The sequence below is a fragment of the Pseudochaenichthys georgianus genome, chromosome 8 (assembly GCF_902827115.2).
Source record: "Pseudochaenichthys georgianus chromosome 8, fPseGeo1.2, whole genome shotgun sequence".
Classification (NCBI taxonomy): domain Eukaryota; kingdom Metazoa; phylum Chordata; class Actinopteri; order Perciformes; family Channichthyidae; genus Pseudochaenichthys; species Pseudochaenichthys georgianus.
The window spans coordinates 33,084,542-33,105,182 of NC_047510.2; the positions used below are offsets into that span (position 1 = coordinate 33,084,542).

General features: G+C 42.6%; 1 protein-coding gene and 1 long non-coding RNA gene across 4 annotated transcripts in view; one reads left to right on the forward strand and one right to left on the reverse strand.

Moving 5' to 3' along the window:
* Nucleotides 1–970: 970 nt before the first annotated feature.
* Nucleotides 971–4,380, reverse strand: LOC139434268 (uncharacterized). The gene is made up of 3 exons (XR_011643638.1): nucleotides 3,863–4,380; nucleotides 2,213–2,296; nucleotides 971–1,852 (listed from the first exon to the last, which is right to left on the reverse strand). It is a non-coding gene; the product is annotated as an uncharacterized lncRNA (long non-coding RNA).
* A 6,231-nt stretch (nucleotides 4,381–10,611) lies between these two features.
* The window catches only part of LOC117450790 (RNA binding protein fox-1 homolog 2-like), a 74,601-nt gene continuing 64,571 nt past the window's right edge, over nucleotides 10,612–20,641 (forward strand). For all 3 annotated transcript variants that reach the window (XM_071204121.1, XM_071204122.1, XM_071204123.1), the window contains exon 1: nucleotides 10,612–11,512. In XM_071204121.1, the coding sequence (XP_071060222.1) occupies nucleotides 11,267–11,512 (246 nt within the window). In that variant the 5' untranslated portion in view covers nucleotides 10,612–11,266. The remainder of the gene's footprint in view (nucleotides 11,513–20,641) is intronic.

Genomic DNA, 20,641 nt, shown 5'->3' on the forward strand with positions numbered 1-20,641 from the left:
GAATTTGTGTGATTATACTAAATGATTTACAAATAAACACAACTGCATATTTAACTGTTACACATGCGGATGTAATGCAAATGTTCCAACTTGGGATCAATAAAGTATATCTTATCTTAAGCTGATCGATGGCTACTGCCATATTTGCAAAATGTGCCTCTGAACCTTGACAAGTGCATGTTTCAGGCTTATCAATTAATGTAATGTAATGTTATCACAGGGCTCACACACATAAGACCAGCTGTTAAATAAAGCTCTTCTGACCTTAGCTGGCATGTGGGTATATATATTAATACTGCCCATATTGGGCACAAGCAATTTTCACCCATTTATTAATTATATGTGTTACATGTGAGTGTTTCCTGTCCCCTAAACCTCCAGGGATGTACACAGTTTAATACTGGCAACTTCTTATTATGGGAAATACGAAAACGTCTTTTAAAACTACAACTCCCAGTAGAGACGTGCCATAGATAGAGAACACGTTGCGAAACAGAATAGCCAGCATGTGTAGTTCTGGGGACGGGGTGGGGGAGGGGGGACGCGGTGGACCCGTTGAAATCCAGTTTTGGACAGTCTGCAGTGGTTCCATCCCATTTCAAGTGCTGTTCGAGAATCGGCTAACCCTCGGAGCACACTCTCCAATCACAGAGCTTCGAGGACTACCACTGGGTTTGTCAAACAGAGCACATGGTGTAGTCCAAACGATAGCTGGGGATTCTGGGTAGTGTAGTGTCTTCTGCCATCCTTTACTCAGAACAAATATTTGTTTCTCCGAATCGAAGGGGAACAATACAAAAGCATTGCACACAATTTAAACCAATCAATGTTGTGTAATTAACAAGGATAACCTGAAAGGGGGAGGAGTTTTTTTTTTAAAGAGAGAAAGGAGGGCATAGCGGTTAGACCACAAGTAATAACTTTATGAACAATAAGAGACGACAAAATGAAGCATTTTTTCAACAAGATATACAAGACTCACTACTCTTTATTGTCCCCACAATTTGCTAATTGCATAACAGCTAATGCTAATTCAATGATAGACACTTGTTATACTGTTTTGTGTGAAGTGTAGAGTGCAGTGGACTGAAATGAAGTACACCAAAGTACTGTACCTGTGTACAATTTTGAGGAACTGTTCAACAGCTTTAGTTACTTTATAGATTCAGATGTTATGCTATTACAGAACATACAAAATAAACATCGACATACAATTATTATTTAAGATATCCTGTATGCAGTAAAAGTAAGGTTATTTCAGGGTTCTTAGACGGTCCAATCAAAGGTTAATTTTAATATTTATTAGAAATGATTTGTATTTCTCTTGTAACTACAGACTTTTCAAATAAACCGATTCATGTCATAGTTAAGTGCTAGCATGCTAACAGGCTGAACTGCGATAGTAAACGTGGCGAAAATGATAGAATGTAATTGTTTGATAATTTTTTTAATAATAAATAAACAAAAAGCCTTTATATTAATTGTTTTAAAGTGGACCTATCATGCAAAATGCACTTTTGTACGTCTTTTATACATGAATATGTGTCCCTGGTGTGTCAGGGAACTCACCAAGTGTCAGATAATACAACCCTCTCTTTTCCTCCATACCCAAATCTCTAAAAACGGGGCTGCAACAGATTTGATTCAGATTTTAAAATTCCCTGACGTCAGAAACGGGGAGCTCCGCCTATATGGGCAACTCTCCACCTATCAGGAGGAGACAGCCACGGCCATTGCCGTTCGAACGCACTGGAGACGCTGTAGTACATATGCCAGGCCTGTAGGTGGCGCTGTAGTCTGCCACAAAAGCAGCGGAGAAGACTTCTCAGATTCAGCCCCTGCAGAAACAGGGCTAAAAAAGAGTAAATAGAGCGAAATGAGGCATGGCTAAAATGCATGATCTGTTTGGTATGTTTTGAAAAAAAAACTTCACAGACATGTTTTGTATAGGTATGTCTCTACAATATATTATTAAAATATAGCATGATAGGCCCACTTTAAGTTAGAGTACACTGTGCTGTCATTTGCATATGTTTGTCCTTTGTGCTTAACTGTATTAGGTAACTCATTAAGTAAACATGAGACTATACAGTAAATACAAAAAGAAAGATGACATTTTGTGGGTAAATGTTATTCACCAGCCTATTTTAGCAATTTATTTACTGCATTTACATTTTGAAGCATGCAACAGCAGCAACACATCTGCTCTTACCAAACTAACTCCAGTTCCGACAAACAGGTCAATCACCAGCGGTGCTTTGTTGATGAAGACATCAACAATCACCCCAGGACAAGCCTGTAGCACCAAGAAATTAGAATTATTGTCAGTTTAACAGATAAACCTAGAATGTTGATAAACAAATGTAGTTTGCTAGCAGAGTTAATTGCTAGCATGCTAACAGGCTAAAATAGGCTAACTAAGATATTAAATGGGGCAAATAATCTAAGAAAAAGAGGGAAATAATAGGTTTATTTTTTGTCAGACATGTAAACTCACATGTTATAGTGTCTTAAAAAAGATAACTCAAAATCTTACAACCCTGAACAGATAAACAAACTTAGTTTTGTAATAGCTAACTGCTAGCATGCTAACAGTCTAAGATAGCAACAAAGAGACTAAATGTGGTAAATATTCTAAGAGAAGGAGGAAAGGGGTGTTTTTTGTATCCGTTTCAAACACACGTAAACCTACATTGTAAGTGTCTTTAAGTGAACACATAATAACTCAAAATCAATCGATACTTGAAAGATATACACACTTAGTTTTGTCACAGTTAAATGCTAGCATGCTAACAAGAATAATTATTATAGTAAACGTGGCGAATATTAGAAGGAAAATATGAAAAATATATGTTAATTTTGTGTTAGTTTGCACACGTTAACCTACATTGTAATACTGTCTTAAGTGAACACATAATAACTCAAATTAAACGATACTGGACAGATATACAGATATACTTAGTTTTGTCATATTTAATTGCTAACAGGCTATTTTTTAAACACAAGTAAACCCACATTGTTTTTAAATTTAAAAGTCTCATGGCCATTTCTACAGATCATAATTCCATTGTTGAGGTCTAGTAGAATAGATTTACATTGTGCAATTTTCCAAAATCACATTGGTTTCTCATACAGCATTTCTGTATAGTACACTGAACAAAAATATAAACGCAACACTTTTGTTTTTGCTCCCATTTTTCATGAGATGAACTCAAAGATCTAAAATATGTTCTATATACACAAAATAACCATTTCTCACAAATATTGTTCACAAATCTGAACAAATCTGTGATAGTGAGCACTTCTCCTTTGCCGAGATGATCCATCCCACCTCACAGGTGAATATCAAGATGCTGATTAGACAGCATGATTATTGCACAGGTGTGCCTTAGGCTGGCCACAATAAAAGGCCACTCTGAAACGTGCATTTTTGCTTTATTGGGGGGGTCTGGGGGGGTCCGAAAACCAGGCAGTATCTGGTGTGAGGGGTAGGGGTAGGGGTAGGGTTAGGGTAATGTTGTGAATCGAGTGGCCTGTGTTCGTCGTCCATTACATACGCCTGCCCATACCATAACCCCACCACCACCATGGGCCACTCCATTCACAACATTACCCTACCCCTACCCCTAACCCTACCCTCGCAGCGCAGCGCAGACGCTTCCGGTGGGATCAGGGGGTCAGGAAGCTGCTATTCCGCAGAAACAAAACCTAAAGTATGCCAACTCAACCACACCAACAACTTTAACACCACCTTCAGAAACACCTACAAACCATTAGTTTTTCAGTGTTGCACAGAGCACTATAACATAAACAAAAAAAGGGAAGAATTCAAATAGGAAGTATCATAATTTAACACACTTACCGCAAAAATGACACCACATTCATCCAGAGCCATTGTTGAACTTTCCTGTCGGCTCCCAGACCGTAGTCGAGGAAACAGGGGGATGACTTTATATTGTCTCCCAGGGCAGAAGCAGAAGCAACAAGCTTCAGGTTCAATAATCCACTTTACTGACATTACTGGAGAGAGGCCGTTACTATATTACTCTTCTTGGGAGGCCGTTGCGTTTATTTAGTTCTTCATGGTACACACAATACTTGATAGAGCTATATCTTCTGCTGCCTCGTTTCACCTCCAGAAACATACACACGCTCGCTCGTTCTTGCTCTACCATACCCACACGCGCCACACCCCTCTCTCTCTCTCTTAAAGGGATAGCGATCTCACTCTGCATGACCCTAATATCATAACACTACCCCCACTCTGGATGGAAATTGCACACAATTCTAATCCAGCACAGCAACATGACCCTTGCCTAAAATGCATACCGATAAACATTCAATCCATTTACAAGTGAGCGATAGAAAAAGGGTACAACATTTCAGTCAGATATGCAGTTATATAGCAGTCTTTGTGTGCACATATCACTATAATAGATTATAATAATAATAATAATAATAATAGATTTATTTTGTTAGCGCTTTTCAAAGACGCTTTACAGATATAGTGAAAAGAAAAGAAAAAAAAGGAACAACACGATAAATATATGGTTAAAGTTAAAGTCAAATAATACAAAAACAATCACACATTAAAAGCCAGATTGAAGAGGTGAGTGTGTTGAAGGTGGTGAGGTCAGTGCAGTCTCTGATGGGTTGGGGGAGTGAGTTCCAGAGGGAGGGGGCAGCGACGGAGAAGGCTCTGTCCCCCCAGGTCCGGTGCTTGGTGCGGGTGGGGATGGATAGGAGGTTGGCTTCTGATGAGCGGAGGCAGCGGGAAGGGGTGTGGTGGTGCAGCAGGTCTGTGAGGTAGGGGGAAGGGGCGTGGTGGTGCAGCAGGTCTGTGAGGTAGGGGGAAGGGGTGTGGTGGTGCAGCGGGTCTGTGAGGTAGGGGGAAGGGGTGTGGTGGTGCAGCAGGTCTGTGAGGTAGGGGGAAGGGGTGTGGTGGTGCAGCGGGTCTGTGAGGTAGGGGGAAGGGGTGTGGTGGTGCAGCAGGTCTGTGAGGTAGGGGGAAGGGGTGTGGTGGTGCAGCGGGTCTGTGAGGTAGGGGGAAGGGGTGTGGTGGTGCAGCGGTCTGTGAGGTAGGGGGAAGGGGTGTGGTGGTGCAGCAGGTCTGTGAGGTAGGGGGAAGGGGTGTGGTGGTGCAGCAGGTCTGTGAGGCAGGGGGAAGGGGTGTGGTGGTGCAGCAGGTCTGTGAGGCAGGGGGAAGGGGTGTGGTGGTGCAGCAGGTCTGTGAGGTAGGGGGAGGGGGGTGGTGGTGCAGCAGGTCTGTGAGGTAGGGGAAGGGGTGTGGTGGTGCAGCAGGTCTGTGAGGCAGCGGGAAGGGGTGTGGTGGTGCAGCAGGTCTGTGAGGGAGGGGGAAGGGGTGTGGTGGTGCAGCAGGTCTGTGAGGGAGGGGGAAGGGGTGTGGTGGTGCAGCGGTCTGTGAGGTAGGGGAAGGGGTGTGGTGGTGCAGCAGGTCTGTGAGGTAGGGGGAAGGGGTGTGGTGGTGCAGCAGGTCTGTGAGGTAGGGGAAGGGGTGTGGTGGTGCAGCAGGTCTGTGAGGTAGGGGGAAGGGGTGTGGTGGTGCAGCAGGTCTGTGAGGTAGGGGAAGGGGTGTGGTGGTGCAGCAGGTCTGTGAGGTAGGGGGAAGGGGTGTGGTGGTGCAGCAGGTCTGTGAGGTAGCGGGAAGGGGTGTGGTGGTGCAGCAGGTCTGTGAGGTAGGGGGAAGGGGTGTGGTGGTGCAGCAGGTCTGTGAGGTAGGGGAAGGGGTGTGGTGGTGCAGCAGGTCTGTGAGGTAGGGGGAAGGGGTGTGGTGGTGCAGCAGGTCTGTGAGGTAGGGGGAAGGGGTGTGGTGGTGCAGCAGGTCTGTGAGGCAGGGGGAAGGGGTGTGGCGGTGCAGCAGGTCTGTGAGGTAGGGGGGGTGGGCTGGTTGTTGAGGGCTTTGTGAGTAATGAGGAGGACTTTGAAGTCGATTCTTTGACGGACGGGGAGCCAGTGGAGGTTCTGGAGGACGGGAGTGATGTGGTCTCGGGAGCGGGTGTGGGCGAGGAGGTGGGCAGCAGAGTTCTGGATATGTTGGAGTTTATTCAGGAGGTTGGACGGTATGCCGTAGAGGATGCTATTGCAGTAGTCAGACTATGGAGCATAAGGAAACCCTGAAAAGGCCATTAATAGATGAGCTCTAAAATAGCAGTCAGAAGGCATTCAAAACTTAAACTCTCCATTAAAATGACAACTTTAAATGGAGATATCAAAGACAGAAATCTGGATCAGCATCCTGAGCCTGCAACAGCCCAGTAGTGTTGTTGGTCGCAGTCCGGTAGATTATTCCAGAATTTACATTGTCAACCTCAGCAGGTGAAGCTTCTCCTAGCCCCACTGGACTCACCATCGCCTGGTTGATGTCAGAGTCCAACTGGCACTGCACCGCCTGATCACTAAAGCTCACCGGCTGAGGGGAGGGGCATGGCAGCTGACATGGACAAGACTCGCGGCAGGGCCTCCTTGAGAGGCAGTCTGCGTTGCTGTGCAGCCGGCCAGGCCGATGAACAATCTCAAAGTTGTATTCACCCAGTCTCTCCGACCACCTGGCAAGCTGTCAGGTGGTTGGAAGACACAGCTTCCGGTCTTCCAAGACCCGACCGGACAAAAAGACGTGTTGCAGGCACGAAACACACTACCAATAGAAATACATTGCTTTGAAAATCGTTCTGTGTGACACGAATCAATAGATTAAATGTCGTGACTATAACACGAAAGAGACTGGGTTGCGCTTAGTGCAGTAATTCTGTTCAGTTTTGGATAGTTTGCGACTCCCAAAGGCGAGCTCTCTGCCCTGCTGAACCTGAGGACAGCGCCAATGCCCACATCGCTTGCATCTGTCCAGTATCATGCTGCCTCGGTCGAGTGGATAACCCAAAACGGGTGCTGTGGTTATCAGACGCTTGAGCTCGTTGAATGATTCCTGGCATTCTTCACTCCAGTGAAAACGGGCATACTTCTTTGTCAGGGCGTGGAGAGGCTCAGCCACGGAGCTGGAGTGCTGTCATTTAGGGCTCTATAGTCCATGCAGAGGCGGGAGGTGCCGTCCTTTTTGCGCACCATAGCGATAGGTGACGCCCAGCTGCTGTTACTGCGGCGGGCCAGTCCTGCCTCCAGGCTCTGCTGCATCTGCTGGTTGGCACTATCTTGCTTCTCTGAGGCGTTTGCTTGACTGGGGCACCTGGCCTGGCTAGGATGTCATGCTGCACCAGGCTAGTGCGGCCGAGGTCATCAGGGCCAGTAGAGAACACACTCTGTGTGCAGTAGCTTTGCAAGCTGGAGCTGCTCTTCAGCTTTCAGCTCAGGAGAGCTCTGGGCGTAGAGCTGTTGCCGGTGCTTTGGGACCGTGGGACTGATCTGTAGTGGCTGCAGGCTGTACAGCTTCGCCAGGTTGAAGAACAGCTGCCATGGCCCCCCTCTTTGATAGCTTCCTCCCCCTTTCGTTCAACTTCACACACACACACACACACACACACACACACACACACACACACACACACACACACACACACACACACACACACACACACACACACACACACACACACACACACACACACACACACACACACACACACACACACACACACACACACACACACACACACACTGTTCCTGTAAAAAAATGTTAAAAAAAACGAATGTGCAACAATACAACCTCTGTTTGTAGCAGTTCCTCGACCATGTGACTTTAAAAACAGACACTATCCTGCATTAGAGAGACAGAGAATATATGAAACGGAACAACACTATTAGACCATTATTAGACCATGTACATGCACTAACACCTATATAACACACTACAGGTTAGTGAAACCCCCAACAAGTATAATAGGGACTCTTTAAGTCAATTATATGTTTAAACTGAAAGTATCAACATTTGCGGTGAGACACAAGAAATAAAGCTTCGGGTCCTTATCTCAACTGATCAAGATGGCCAACATATCCTCTGCTCAGAGGGCCTTGCAAATGGGTTTGGAAGAGAGAGAACCATTTGATGATGATATAGAGCACATGCGTCAAACTCAAGGCCCGGGGGCCAAATCAGGCCCGTGGTGGATTTAACTTCGGCCCGCAGGATAATTTCTAATTCCTATTAGATCTGGCCCGCTGGTATATTGCACACACACCTTCCCTCCATCCTGAGGGTCTCCTCCGCTCAGAGCCTGAGACCAAACATTGATGACCTTGCCCCCGAGATGAGATGCCAAGTGTCTGAGCTAGCATCTCAGAGCAGCACACTGAGTTCAATGGATGCTTCCTTCTGCACTTTCTCTCTCACGACAGCAGGGCATGTTTGTTTCTCTTTGAGGGGAATAGTTTGTTGAAGCTGTTGTTGGCCTGTGGAGAAATGTACTCATAAGAAATGACTCTGGAGAAGCTGCAGATAGAGCCATGAGAAATGAATGCAACTGATTATTTAATGTGTAATGTTGTTTTTATAGGAAATAATTGAATCTTTGTTAGTTCAAGGTTTAATATGTGCAATAAGTTCATTTCAATAAGTTCTGCAATAAACATTGAACCAGTCCGGCCCTCGACTAGCACCCATTTTTAAATATTGGCCCGCTGTGTGTTTGAGTTTGACACCCTGCTGTAGAGGAAGAGGAAGGTGTTTCAGAATGAGAAGATTACATTTCTGAGAATTCTGAGTCTGACAGTGACTTTGAAGAAGAGGATGAGATTGAGCATCAGCAAAGAAAAGACGAGCCTCAGGACCAGCCGGTCAGCGGGCAAAACACAAGTAGCTTTAATTCATTAATGTGATCTAAGGGGGTAAAAGGGCAAATATGAACCATATATGCTATTTTAACATAACATAGTTTGATTATGTTGAATTGAAGCCCAAAAGGCAGCGACCCACGGACACTGGCTGAGTAACACAAATATGAACACCACACAAGGGTTCAGTAAATAAAGAGAGGGCAAAACTATATGAAATGTAAATGCCAAAATACATGTTTTTAGAAAGTATAGACTTGTAAAACACTTGTACATCTATTCATATCTCCTGTAGGTGTGAACACTTAAGAGGTGTGTTTCTCCAGCTGTGTGTTGGTGCGATGAACACATGACACAGGTCACCCTCACACCTTATTAATGCTCTTTGATCCAGTGGGTGTTCCCCAGAACACAGAGTTACTCATGAGCTGTCGTGAGAAAACACAACGTGCCGGCAGAGGCTCCGGGGAATTAAATCAGCTAGCAAACTGTAAAACCGTGTCTGCACAATATTCCTCTATGTTACCGATGTAGGCCGATGGAACGGGAAATCCTATACTATGTCTTTAAAATCAGACAAAATATGTGTTCTAGTTGAATATCTTGGCTTTTTAATGACTGTTTTTAATGTATTTTATAATGTGTTTCTGTTGCACTATGTTTATTTTTGTAAAGCATTTTGAATTGCCTCATTGAAATGTGCTATGGAAATAAACTTGCCTTGCTTTACTGCACTTCAAAAAAATGTAAGACACTTCTACTTCACTTTGTGTGTGTGTGTGTGTGTGTGTGTGTGTGTGTGTGTGTGTGTGTGTGTGTGTGCGTGCGTGCGTGTGTGTGTGTGTGTGTGTGTGACCACGAAGACACAATTACCGTTCCTCTTTTTAAGTATCCTCCCCCTCTTTAAGTTATTTTAGGTGTTCCACTGTAAATATTGCAACACAACAGCAGCTGTATTTGATTTGTGTTGCTTTTGTTTGAAATTCATCACAACTTCTCGCCCTTCAAGATGGAAATCCCCTTCTCTTCAGACGCTATGTCGTGTAAAAGCCACCAGGGGGCGCAAACACATTAAAAACAAGGCTGCTGTAAATCTTCCCTTCAGAGAAATGACATCAGAGACGGAGAACTCTTTTGATTTGTGATTTGTTTTCTTCATCAAAAACGTTTGGTTATCTACATCTGTTTGTCTCTGCTTTCTATTAACACATCAAACCTAGAAATGTACTTGGCTATGTAAAAGGACGTTAACCTGAATAGGTCAAGAGTTTTCTTCATATGTATATACCTAATTAAACGCTTCTATAATTATTTCTATACTATTGCGCTTTTGTTAAATGTATAAACACGCAAGAGTCATATTGTATTATTGTATTAACAATTAAATATGTGCTTTTGCCTGACAAAAATGCATATAAAAGTTACATATATGCTTTAATTTAGGCCTATATGAAGAAAGACCTGAATATGTTAAGTGTTGTCAAGTTTGTTTTAATAAATTAGAGTCTACTAAAATTATTTCTAAAATTGAGAATCACCTTAAACTGCGTGGAAAATGTGAAAAGAAGTCCTCAACTTTAGCATTTAACATACTTATTATATTCCCCTATATCTTATTTAGACCTGTAGAAAAAACTAGCTTCTATTTTGTTTACTTTCTGACCAATTTGTATTTATTTTTTATTTCATTTTCGTCTGTGTCTCTTATATTTTATAATTATTTATAGTTTTAAAATATCAAATGGCTGTGTTATGAACAGAAAAATACTAACATTTTGAAATACGTGAGAATAAAGGAGGAGGAGGGGGGCGTCTCTCTGGGAATCGTGGAAAAAAAAAAGTAGGAGAAGGAGACGGAGGAAACACAGACCTCAGATCAGCCCGCCTCCTCTCACCACCCGCCTCTCTGCTCAGAGCCTCCGCCGACAAACTGACCCTGGAACAGCTCACCGGGGCTCCCTCACACAACCAACCGGGGACTCAGAGAGCAGAGGAAACGGTGTTCGTCCGCAGCCAAGAAGACACATCCAGAGCAGACCACGGTGCGATAAGAAGGGACTGGAGACCAAGGAACAACAGAGGGGTTTATTACCAACAAAAAAACACATGAATTGATCGACGAAGAGGAGGAAAAACGACTGCTTTGCTTCGCTTAAGGAGAAGTATCCCGCTAAGCTAATTCCCAACGTTTTCTATCTTTGGCAACGGTGCTACATTTATAAAGGGAGCTAGCGGAATGTAATGCTAGCATGCTAGTTAGCTAGCTAATTAGCTTGTCAGGCATCCAAGAGTAAGACGTGTGATCATATATTCAAAAATAGGTCACGTCGTTTTTTTAATTTAAACTCTTTTTTCTACTTAATCCGCCAGTCATAATGTTCAGCATTGAAGTTGGGAATTAAAAAAAAGAAGAACCAGCTGCTTATTATTATTGATGTAAATTAGGGGGATCCATTGTGATTATATCAAGGTATAGAAATACACGTTTGTTTGTTTTTTGACTGGAGGACTGTCTTGCCGTCCAATGTTAATGTCGACCGACGTTGCTTCTATAATGCTGCCCGTTAGTCGGGGGGTAATGGAGAGAGACATTGATACAGCAGCCGGGACCCTCGCTAACACGACCGGGGGTCCGGGAGCATCTGTCCGGGGGATGAAGCGAGGAGACCCGGAGCCCGACGCCCAGACAGCGGCTGCCCTGACGGACCTACCCGGTGCGGAGTGCAAAAGACCCAGGATAGACGGCACCACTGTGGTCGACATTGGGCAGGTAAGAGTGCCATTATTAAGCTTCCATGTGTGCATTTATTCCCCCAAAGTATCCTCTACCCTCCCCTTTCTCCTTCTCCAGTCAAAGCTTTTGTTCCCAGGCATCAGCATGGGAGTGATGATAATGTTTTGACAGCCCCCCCCCCCCCCCCACACGTCCTTTTCTTTCCCCCACTCATCAACAACGTAATCATGCATCATTGCAGCAAATGGAAAATACTTTAATTGTGATAGATTCTGAACAGCACGCGCACAAAGTGTGAGGCTGCAGTTGCTAGAAGCCAGACAAAGGTAATATGATACAGGCTCCACTGCCATGACAGACCATTCATCATGCATGTCTTCCAGAAAGTAAGCCCTCTCCTTCTCTTGGTGGTTTTCTTTCATTCTTATGTATGAAATCACCCAGACTTGTGATGATAATTCACACTGCTTTTGAATCGATCTACCTATCGCCCCCCCCCTCCTTCTTTGATTGTCGCTAGGTGTTAAAAAGAGAGGCAGACATGGATTGGGGGAGGGGTCACCCCACGTGAAAGACAAAGAACAGAGCCTTTTTTGGGGAAGGGGGCTCTAGGGGGGCCCTCCTTAACACAGGTCTCCCCTGCTTTCATGACTCGACTGCTGAGGCAGCGTCAACCGCCTCCACCGTACTAATCTGTGTGTATTACAGTAAACCCGTTGACTGGATCCACTGCTTTTTATTCCTCACACGGCGCACATCATTCCTACACCTACACATGCTTTCAAGTGTCCTCAATCCAGCAGGAGGGAACATTTTAGCTGACGTTTGGTGTTTTTAGTGCGGGGAAAACAGCGCTTACAGTCGAGGAAGGGCACGGTTTGAGGTCATCTGCAGGTAATTGAATCCAGAGAGAACTGGGGAAATGCTTTTAATTGGCTGTGAGGCTGACCTACTGCAATGACACACACAAAAGAGGGTCCCTGGTATAATGCTCAGCTTGGGGTGGATGCTGATGGTGGGGAAAGGTTACAGCCCGCCAGCAAAGATGATGTGACAATGGGCAGCGTGGCACGGGGGGGGGGGGGGGGGGATCTCGCTGCCCATCAGCCGTATTGATCGCTGGGCATCGGGGGGTCAGGGTGGAAATATGAGGGGGAGGATTGTGCAGGGAGATGGGGGGAGAGTTGATGGATGGAAGGTGATGCACATAGGAGAAAAGGGGGGAGGAGGTGCAGGACAAAGATGACCATATTTGGGTTTACTATGGAATAGAAAGGGACTCGGACATATGGCCGTGAGGGATAATATGTAGGGCTGCTGGATTTGGAAGACATTGTGAGGATGTTAATGGATATTGCATTTGTGATTTCGTTCGGGATATTAGGAGTAATTGAAATGATCAATATAATATCGATATTTCTTATCAAGACAGGTATAACAAAACATAATGGTGTGAAGAGAATCTGTCTTAAACAAGTCTGTAGACTACTAGGGCTTCTCTGCAGCTCCACAATACTTCATTCAGATATTTTCAAATATTTAGCATTTACAAAATACTGCAATTTGGATAAAGATTTGATTCATTTTGCAGCACTAAGTACAGTAGAGACAACATACCGGGAATATGTGGCGGGCTTGATGGATTCATGTGAGGAGGAATGAAGGATGGAAGCAAGGAGTTAGGGGACAAGAAAAGGGAATCAGAAGGATTACTTTGCATCCATCAGGGAGAGTGATAACGGAGGAGAGGGGAGTGATGGATGGGGGAAATGACACCATCAGTTGACTGGGGTGGGGAGATAGGCTCTGAATGATGAATGGTGGAATAACACTTAAGGCAAAAGGGTAAATAAAATAGAAGATGACATTGAGGGCTGATGCAGTCGCGGTAGTCAGGGGATGTGGTTTCTGGGGCGATTGTGGCTTGGGGTATTGTTGTTTACTAACAATGAGAGTTTTTGTGGTTTGATCCCCATATGTTGAAGTGTCCTCGGGCGAAATACTTGACCCCAAGTTGCTCCCAGAGGCATTTAAAGGGGACCTTTCATGCAAAATGCACTTTGTGATGTCTTTTATACATAAATATGTCCCCGGTGCGTCGGGGAACTCACGCAAATAAAACCCTCTCTTTTCCTCCGTACCCAAATCTTTTAAAAACGGGGGTACAACAAGCGGATACAGATTTGCTGCCTATCTGACGTCAAATCGGCAACAGAGAGTTGCTATCAGAAACAATGCCTGACGTGTTTTGGACGTAATCTCGTCTTTGTTTACATTAGCAAGCCTCGCTAACACTCGGAGCTAACCTGTACTGGAGAGCACATGTGTTTTAAAAAGCAGGAAATATAAAAAGTACTCACCTTGTGATAAACCCGCAAGAGAAAAAGCATTTGAGCGCCATACTGTTTCAGAAATAATCCTTGATGTGGTTTAGAACAGGATGGCATTTTATCACAGCAGAATTTAACTTTATCTCCGGTAGAATTCTGATCAGGCATTAGCTCCGTCTCCTCTTTTTTTTTTTTCAAGCTAAGGACCCAAGATCCGTGTTTCTCTAACAGGGCTGCATTAGAGGGGTGTGAGCAGTTTGAGGCATGGCGACAATGGGTGAACTGTTTGGTATTTTAAGCACAAAACTTCACAGACATGTTTTGTATAGGTATGGCCCTACAATATATGTTTCCAATATAGCATGACAGGTCCTCTTTAAATAAGTCGCTTTGGATAGACATGTCATGTAAATGGGATGCTCCTTATAGTTGAATGCAACGCAACAATTGAGATATGCAGTGATGAAGTAAGGTAGTTTTGCAAGCGCTCGACAAAAAGCCAATTGGAATATTGTAGAACAAAATGTGAAATATCTTCAGCTTGTGTTAACCACAGATTCTATTTCAGGCAGTTAACAAAAAACACATTTTGACTTTGTGATGAAGCGCTAAAATGCTAACTCATTCCCGTGTTCCAGGACTCATTCCCACTCCACTCCTGTTACCATACCATCTCCATTGAGAGCTGCGGGCAGGAGATTGCCGACCTTCCTGTCCGACTGTAAATCAGGACTGTAATATTAAATGAGAGTGCAGCCTCCTCCCCCTTTTGTTGCTCGTGCCTCATACAAACCGCAGACTCCACACACACACACACACACACACACACACACACACACACACACACACACACACACACACACACACACACACACACACACACACACACACACACACACACACACACACACACACACACACACACACACACACACACACACACACACACACACACCCCAGTACCCTCTAGCTGTCCTCTGATGTCTCCCCCAAGCGTTTTTCCAGATTGCTAATTGACTCCGGTTCACAGGCTTTTTTAGTGATATAGACCCCTCCCCCCTTCCACTCTTTCTCTCTACTGTCCCATCTCTCTCCCCCCCCTCCCTCTCCTGCCATCTTTGATTATCTTCCTCTTTTTCAATCCACTCAAAAAAGCTGAAAGATGTGGTGATAAAACCCTGATTGCGATTTTACGACTGATATCTTGATTACGATATTGGAAGGATGTGGACATTTTTGCATTCGTCTAATTTTGATTAAAAATATGTTTAAATGGTGATTTTTAAAGAGGGCCTGTACCACTTTTTTTTTGTTAAGTTTGTAGTATACTATTTGTAGGCCCATGGCTCTCCTTTCATGTGGTGAATTATATAGTTTTATTTGACATGTAAATGGTCTGCAAAGGCTTAAATCCTTAATGTTTTGGACCATAATGACATCACTATGTAACAGTCACGCACCTATTGGCTAGCGCTCCAACACATTGTACGTGATAGGCTAAGGATGCGGGACATATCTAAGCAGTTGACCAATCACAACAGAGCCGGCTAGCTAACCAATCAGAGCAGACTGGGCTCTGGTTTCAGACAGAGGGTGAAAAGAGGCGCTGCAGCACAGGCAGTATGATAAAAATAAAGAGCTTTTTCAACATTAAAGCATGACGACATGTAGAGACACTACATACTGATATACACCTGAACATCATCAGGAGAGGACTCTTTAAAGTAGAGGCACTACACACTGATATACACCTGAACATCAGCAGGAGAGGACTCTTTAAAGTAGAGACACTACATACTGATATACACCTGAACATCAGCAGGAGAGGACTCTTTAAAGTAGAGACACTACATACTGATATACACCTGAACATCAGCAGGAGAGGACTCTTTAAAGTAGAGACACTACATACTGATATACACCTGAACATCAGCAGGAGAGGACTCTTTAAAGTAGAGGCACTACACACTGATATACACCTGAACATCAGCAGGAGAGGACTCTTTAAAGTAGAGGCACTACACACTGATATACACCTGAACATCAGCAGCAGAGGACTCTTTAAAGTAGAGACACTACATACTGATATACACCTGAACATCAGCAGGAGAGGACTCTTTAAAGTAGAGGCACTACACACTGATATACACCTGAACATCAGCAGGAGAGGACTCTTTAAAGTAGAGACACTACATACTGATATACACCTGAACATCAGCAGGAGAGGACTCTTTAAAGTAGAGACACTACATACTGATATACACCTGAACATCAGCAGGAGAGGACTCTTTAAAGTAGAGACACTACATACTGATATACACCTGAACATCAGCAGGAGAGGACTCTTTAAAGTAGAGACACTACATACTGATATACACCTGAACATCAGCAGGAGAGGACTCTTTAAAGTAGAGACACTACATACTGATATACACCTGAACATCAGCAGGAGAGGACTCTTTAAAGTAGAGACACTACATACTGATATACACCTGAACATCAGCAGGAGAGGACTCTTTAAAGTAGAGACACTACATACTGATATACACCTGAACAAGTAGAGACACTACATACTGATATACACCTGAACATCAGCAGGAGAGGACTATTTAAAGTAGAGACTCTACATACTGATATACACCTGAACATCAGCAGGAGAGGACTCTTTAAAGTAGAGACACTACATACTGATATACACCTGAACATCAGCAGGAGAGGACTCTTTAAGAACAGTATTTGAGTAAATATACTTCATTCAACTTTAGTGTTATTCCGTTTCGTATATTCTCTGTCTCTCTAATGCAGAATAATGTGTGTTTTTCAAGACACACGGTCCTTTAAGCCGATCAACCTGTCTCAGTAAAGACACTTATCACTTATATCATCCTGAGAAAGATCATCATACGGCCCCTTTAAGAAATATTGAGCTTCTTTCGATTTCAATGCTTCTGTCACCCCCCCCCCCCCCCTCCCCTCCAGATCCACCTCTGTGTCATCTCTTGTTTTCCTTCCTCGTCTCCTTCCTGTCTCCTCCTCCTATCTTTCCCGTCTCTCTGTAGTATGGATGCTTCTCCCCCGGAGGCAGCGGGGCGGTCCACTCTGTGTACAGTTGATAACTCTCTCTCTCTGAGCCGATTTGTCCTATCGTTGGCAGTAAAGAGGCTTTGTGTCGCGCTAACGAGATCAAAGCTCGTTTCGGAGAGGGCATTAAGCACTGATCGCTTTAACGGGCCAGAGTGACGGGGGGGGGGGCTCAGAGTGGGTTAATATGAACGGACAGATCACTGAGATTATTCTACCAGGAGTGAGTTTGGGTTTCAGAAAAGCTCGACATAATCACTTCCCAATACATTTAAGCCGTGCTTGTTTCTGTTGGACACTTAAGAAAACTTATTTTTCTGCCTAGTTACGAAACGAGAAAATGCAATCCGTTATTTTAGTCCAGTGGTTGCAAAGGAAAATGTTTTGAGGCCGACTTTTAACTCCTTGCTTCTACTTTTCAGTATTAAAATACGAAATTCATGAATGAGGAAAATTCCGTTTGTCACCGTTACTTTAAAATAAAATAATTTATAAAAACATGAGAAGGTTACGGAAACATTTGCAAAAAATGGGGTGAAATAAAAATGTAGGGTGAAGAGATAAAGAAATTGAACACAAATATATATATATATATATATAGTACAAATGTGCACATTGTAAAGTATATAACAACGATACAAATATAGAATTATGTATATTAAAACAATAATTATCCTTTTAAATGCGATTATTCATTGACTTTGAAAACATCCAGTTATTGGATGAAAACATTTGAACAATATGTTTTTAACAGTTGATTTCCCTGAACTTTAAGTAGATACATACATACATACATACATACATACATACATACATACATACATACATACATACATACATACATACATACATACATACATACATACACACACACACACATACATACATACATACATACATACATACATACATACATACATACACACACACACACACACATACATACATACATACATACATACATACATACATACATACATACATAGATAGATAGATAGATAGATAGATAGATAGATAGATAGATAGATACATACATACATACATACATAGATAGATAGATAGATAGATAGATACATACATACATACATACATACATACATACATACATACATACATACATACATAGATAGATAGATGGATAGATAGATAGATAGATACATGCATACATACATGCATACATACACAAGAAGTTTATGTGGAAATAAAAACTTCAAATCGTCAGTTTGGTCTTTTGTTTAAAGCAGGCATTTGTCACTATTTCCGGCACGTTATTGACTTTGCAAAGTGACCTCAAAAGGATCATTATCATTGACTCTCCTACAGCGAGGCTAATGCTGCTTTTACTCACAGCTCCTGATAAGTTGTATATCAGCACAGCAACCTGTCTAACTGAAGCCTAATCGTCCGAGTGTCCTTCAGAAGTTAGCCGCCTGCATTATTCACAGAAAGGAGAGAAACATCTGCAGATTGTTAATATTTCTGCTGAGGGGCGGAGCCTGCTCAGGGGTGTCGAACTCAATTTCATCGCGGGCCACATTAGCATTGTGGTTGCACTCAAAGGGCCGGTTGTAACTTTTAAGACTATATAAATATAAAATAATGTATTATATGACATTATTGCCTCTGAATTGGATTATTATCAGATAGGATAATAACTTGGTAATGAACTACGTCTGAAAGCAGAAGTCCAGGGCAAATAACTGCAAGTCTCTTCAGTGCACATGGCACAAAACGAGATGCATTGTGGGACATGTAGTTTATGGGCAACGTGCTTCTGTAAATCGGCATGTAACAGTATAATAAACGTAATATATTCTTTGCAAGCTCTTGCGGGCCACATAAAAAGAAGTCGCGGGCCGGATTTGGCCCCCTGGCCTTGAGTTTAACACCCCTGCGTTAATATTTACTACAGAGGTTCGCACACGATACTAGCTAGCTCTCGCTGTTACACTTTGAGCGGAGGACTCACCCTTGACTTTTGAACCAACGGCAACGATAAGCTAACAATTCCTCACACACAGATTGCTCAGCTCGTGTGTTCTGTGTTCTTCCTGTGGACACGGTGTTCAGTTACAGTCAACATGCTTTATTGTGCACAGAGGAATAACACTGGGGACATGTAATGAAGTACTGTGCTTAAAGTCGACGTCATGCACCGTGGTATTTTTGTTTTTTGATACTTTATACGTCTACTATACTACATTTTGGAAGTCTATATTGTACTTTTCACTCCATTTCATTAATTGTCACACAGCTTTAAGTACTTTACAGATTCAGGTTATTAGCTAACATAAAAAAGAAATCAACAATGACATATATAATATAGGTTAAAATATACATCAGCCGTTTAAAGTCATTAAAATTAGCTCTTAACAGCTGGGATGAACCATTGATGCATAAATAATCAAAATCAAGTCATTTAATATATATGACTCTGACATCATAAGCACTTTTGGTACTTTTAAGTTTATTTTGATGCTGCCGATATCTTTGCCCTTAAGTATTTTGAATGCATGACTTTCACTTGTTACAGAGTACTATTTGTTATCTCTACTTTTACTTAAGTAAGATATCTTCTCCCACCGCTGTAAGTAAACAGACACATTTAAAACGCACCCTTAAAGGAAATAGACCATCTCCATTCAGGTTATTAACTAATATAAAATAGAATTCAACAATCTCATATAATATAGGTTAAAATATCCATCAGTGGTTTCAAAATGAGCTCTTTCTCAACAGCTGGGGTGAACACATTCATGCATAAATAATGAAAATCAAGTCATTTAATATATATGACTCTGAAATGGGCCATTGCACATAACAAGCACTTCTACATTTGGTACTTTTAAGTATATTTTGATGCAGATACTTGAGTACACTTTTACTTGTAACAGAGTACTATTTGTTATCAGAATCAGAAACAGGTTTTTTACCAGGTAGGTTGACACGTACGAGGAATTTTACTTGGTGTCATGGTGCGTACATAAAAGTAAAAAAAAAAAACACAGAACTATTTTTAAAAAATATAGTAAAATAAAGCAGTATTTACATTGAAATAGAATGATCTGAAATACGTGCAATAAAAAAACAGATATTGTCTCTACTTTTACTTAAAGGGGACCTATCATGCAAAAAGCACTTTGTGATGCCTTTTCTACATCACTGTGCGTCGGGGAATAAAACCCTCTCTCTTTTCCTCCGTACCCACATCTTTTAAAAACGGGAACAACGAGCGGATACAGATTTGCTGCCGATATGACAGAGTTGCTATCAGAAACAATGCCTGACGTGTTTTCGTAATCTCGTTTTTGTTTGCATTAGCTAGCCTCGCTAACACTCAGAGCTAACCTGTACTGGAGAGCACATGTGTTTAAAAAGCAGGAAATTAAAAAAGGAACTCGCCTTGTGATAAACCTGCAAGAGAGAAAGCATTTGAGCTCCATACTGTTTCAGAAATTATCCTTGATGTGGTTTAGAACAGGATGGCGTTTTATCACAGCAGAATTTAACTTTATCTCCGGTAGAATTCTGATCAGGCATTAGCTCCGCCTCCTCTTTTTTTTTTTTTTTTATAAAGCTAAAGACCCAAAATCCGCGTTTCTCTAACAGGGCTGCAAAAGAGCAGTATGAGGCATGGCTACAATGGGTGATCTGTTTGGTATTTTAAGCAAAAAACTTCACAGACATGTTTTGTATAGCTATGGCCCTACAGTATATTTTTCAAATATAGCATAACAGGTCCACTTTAAGTAAG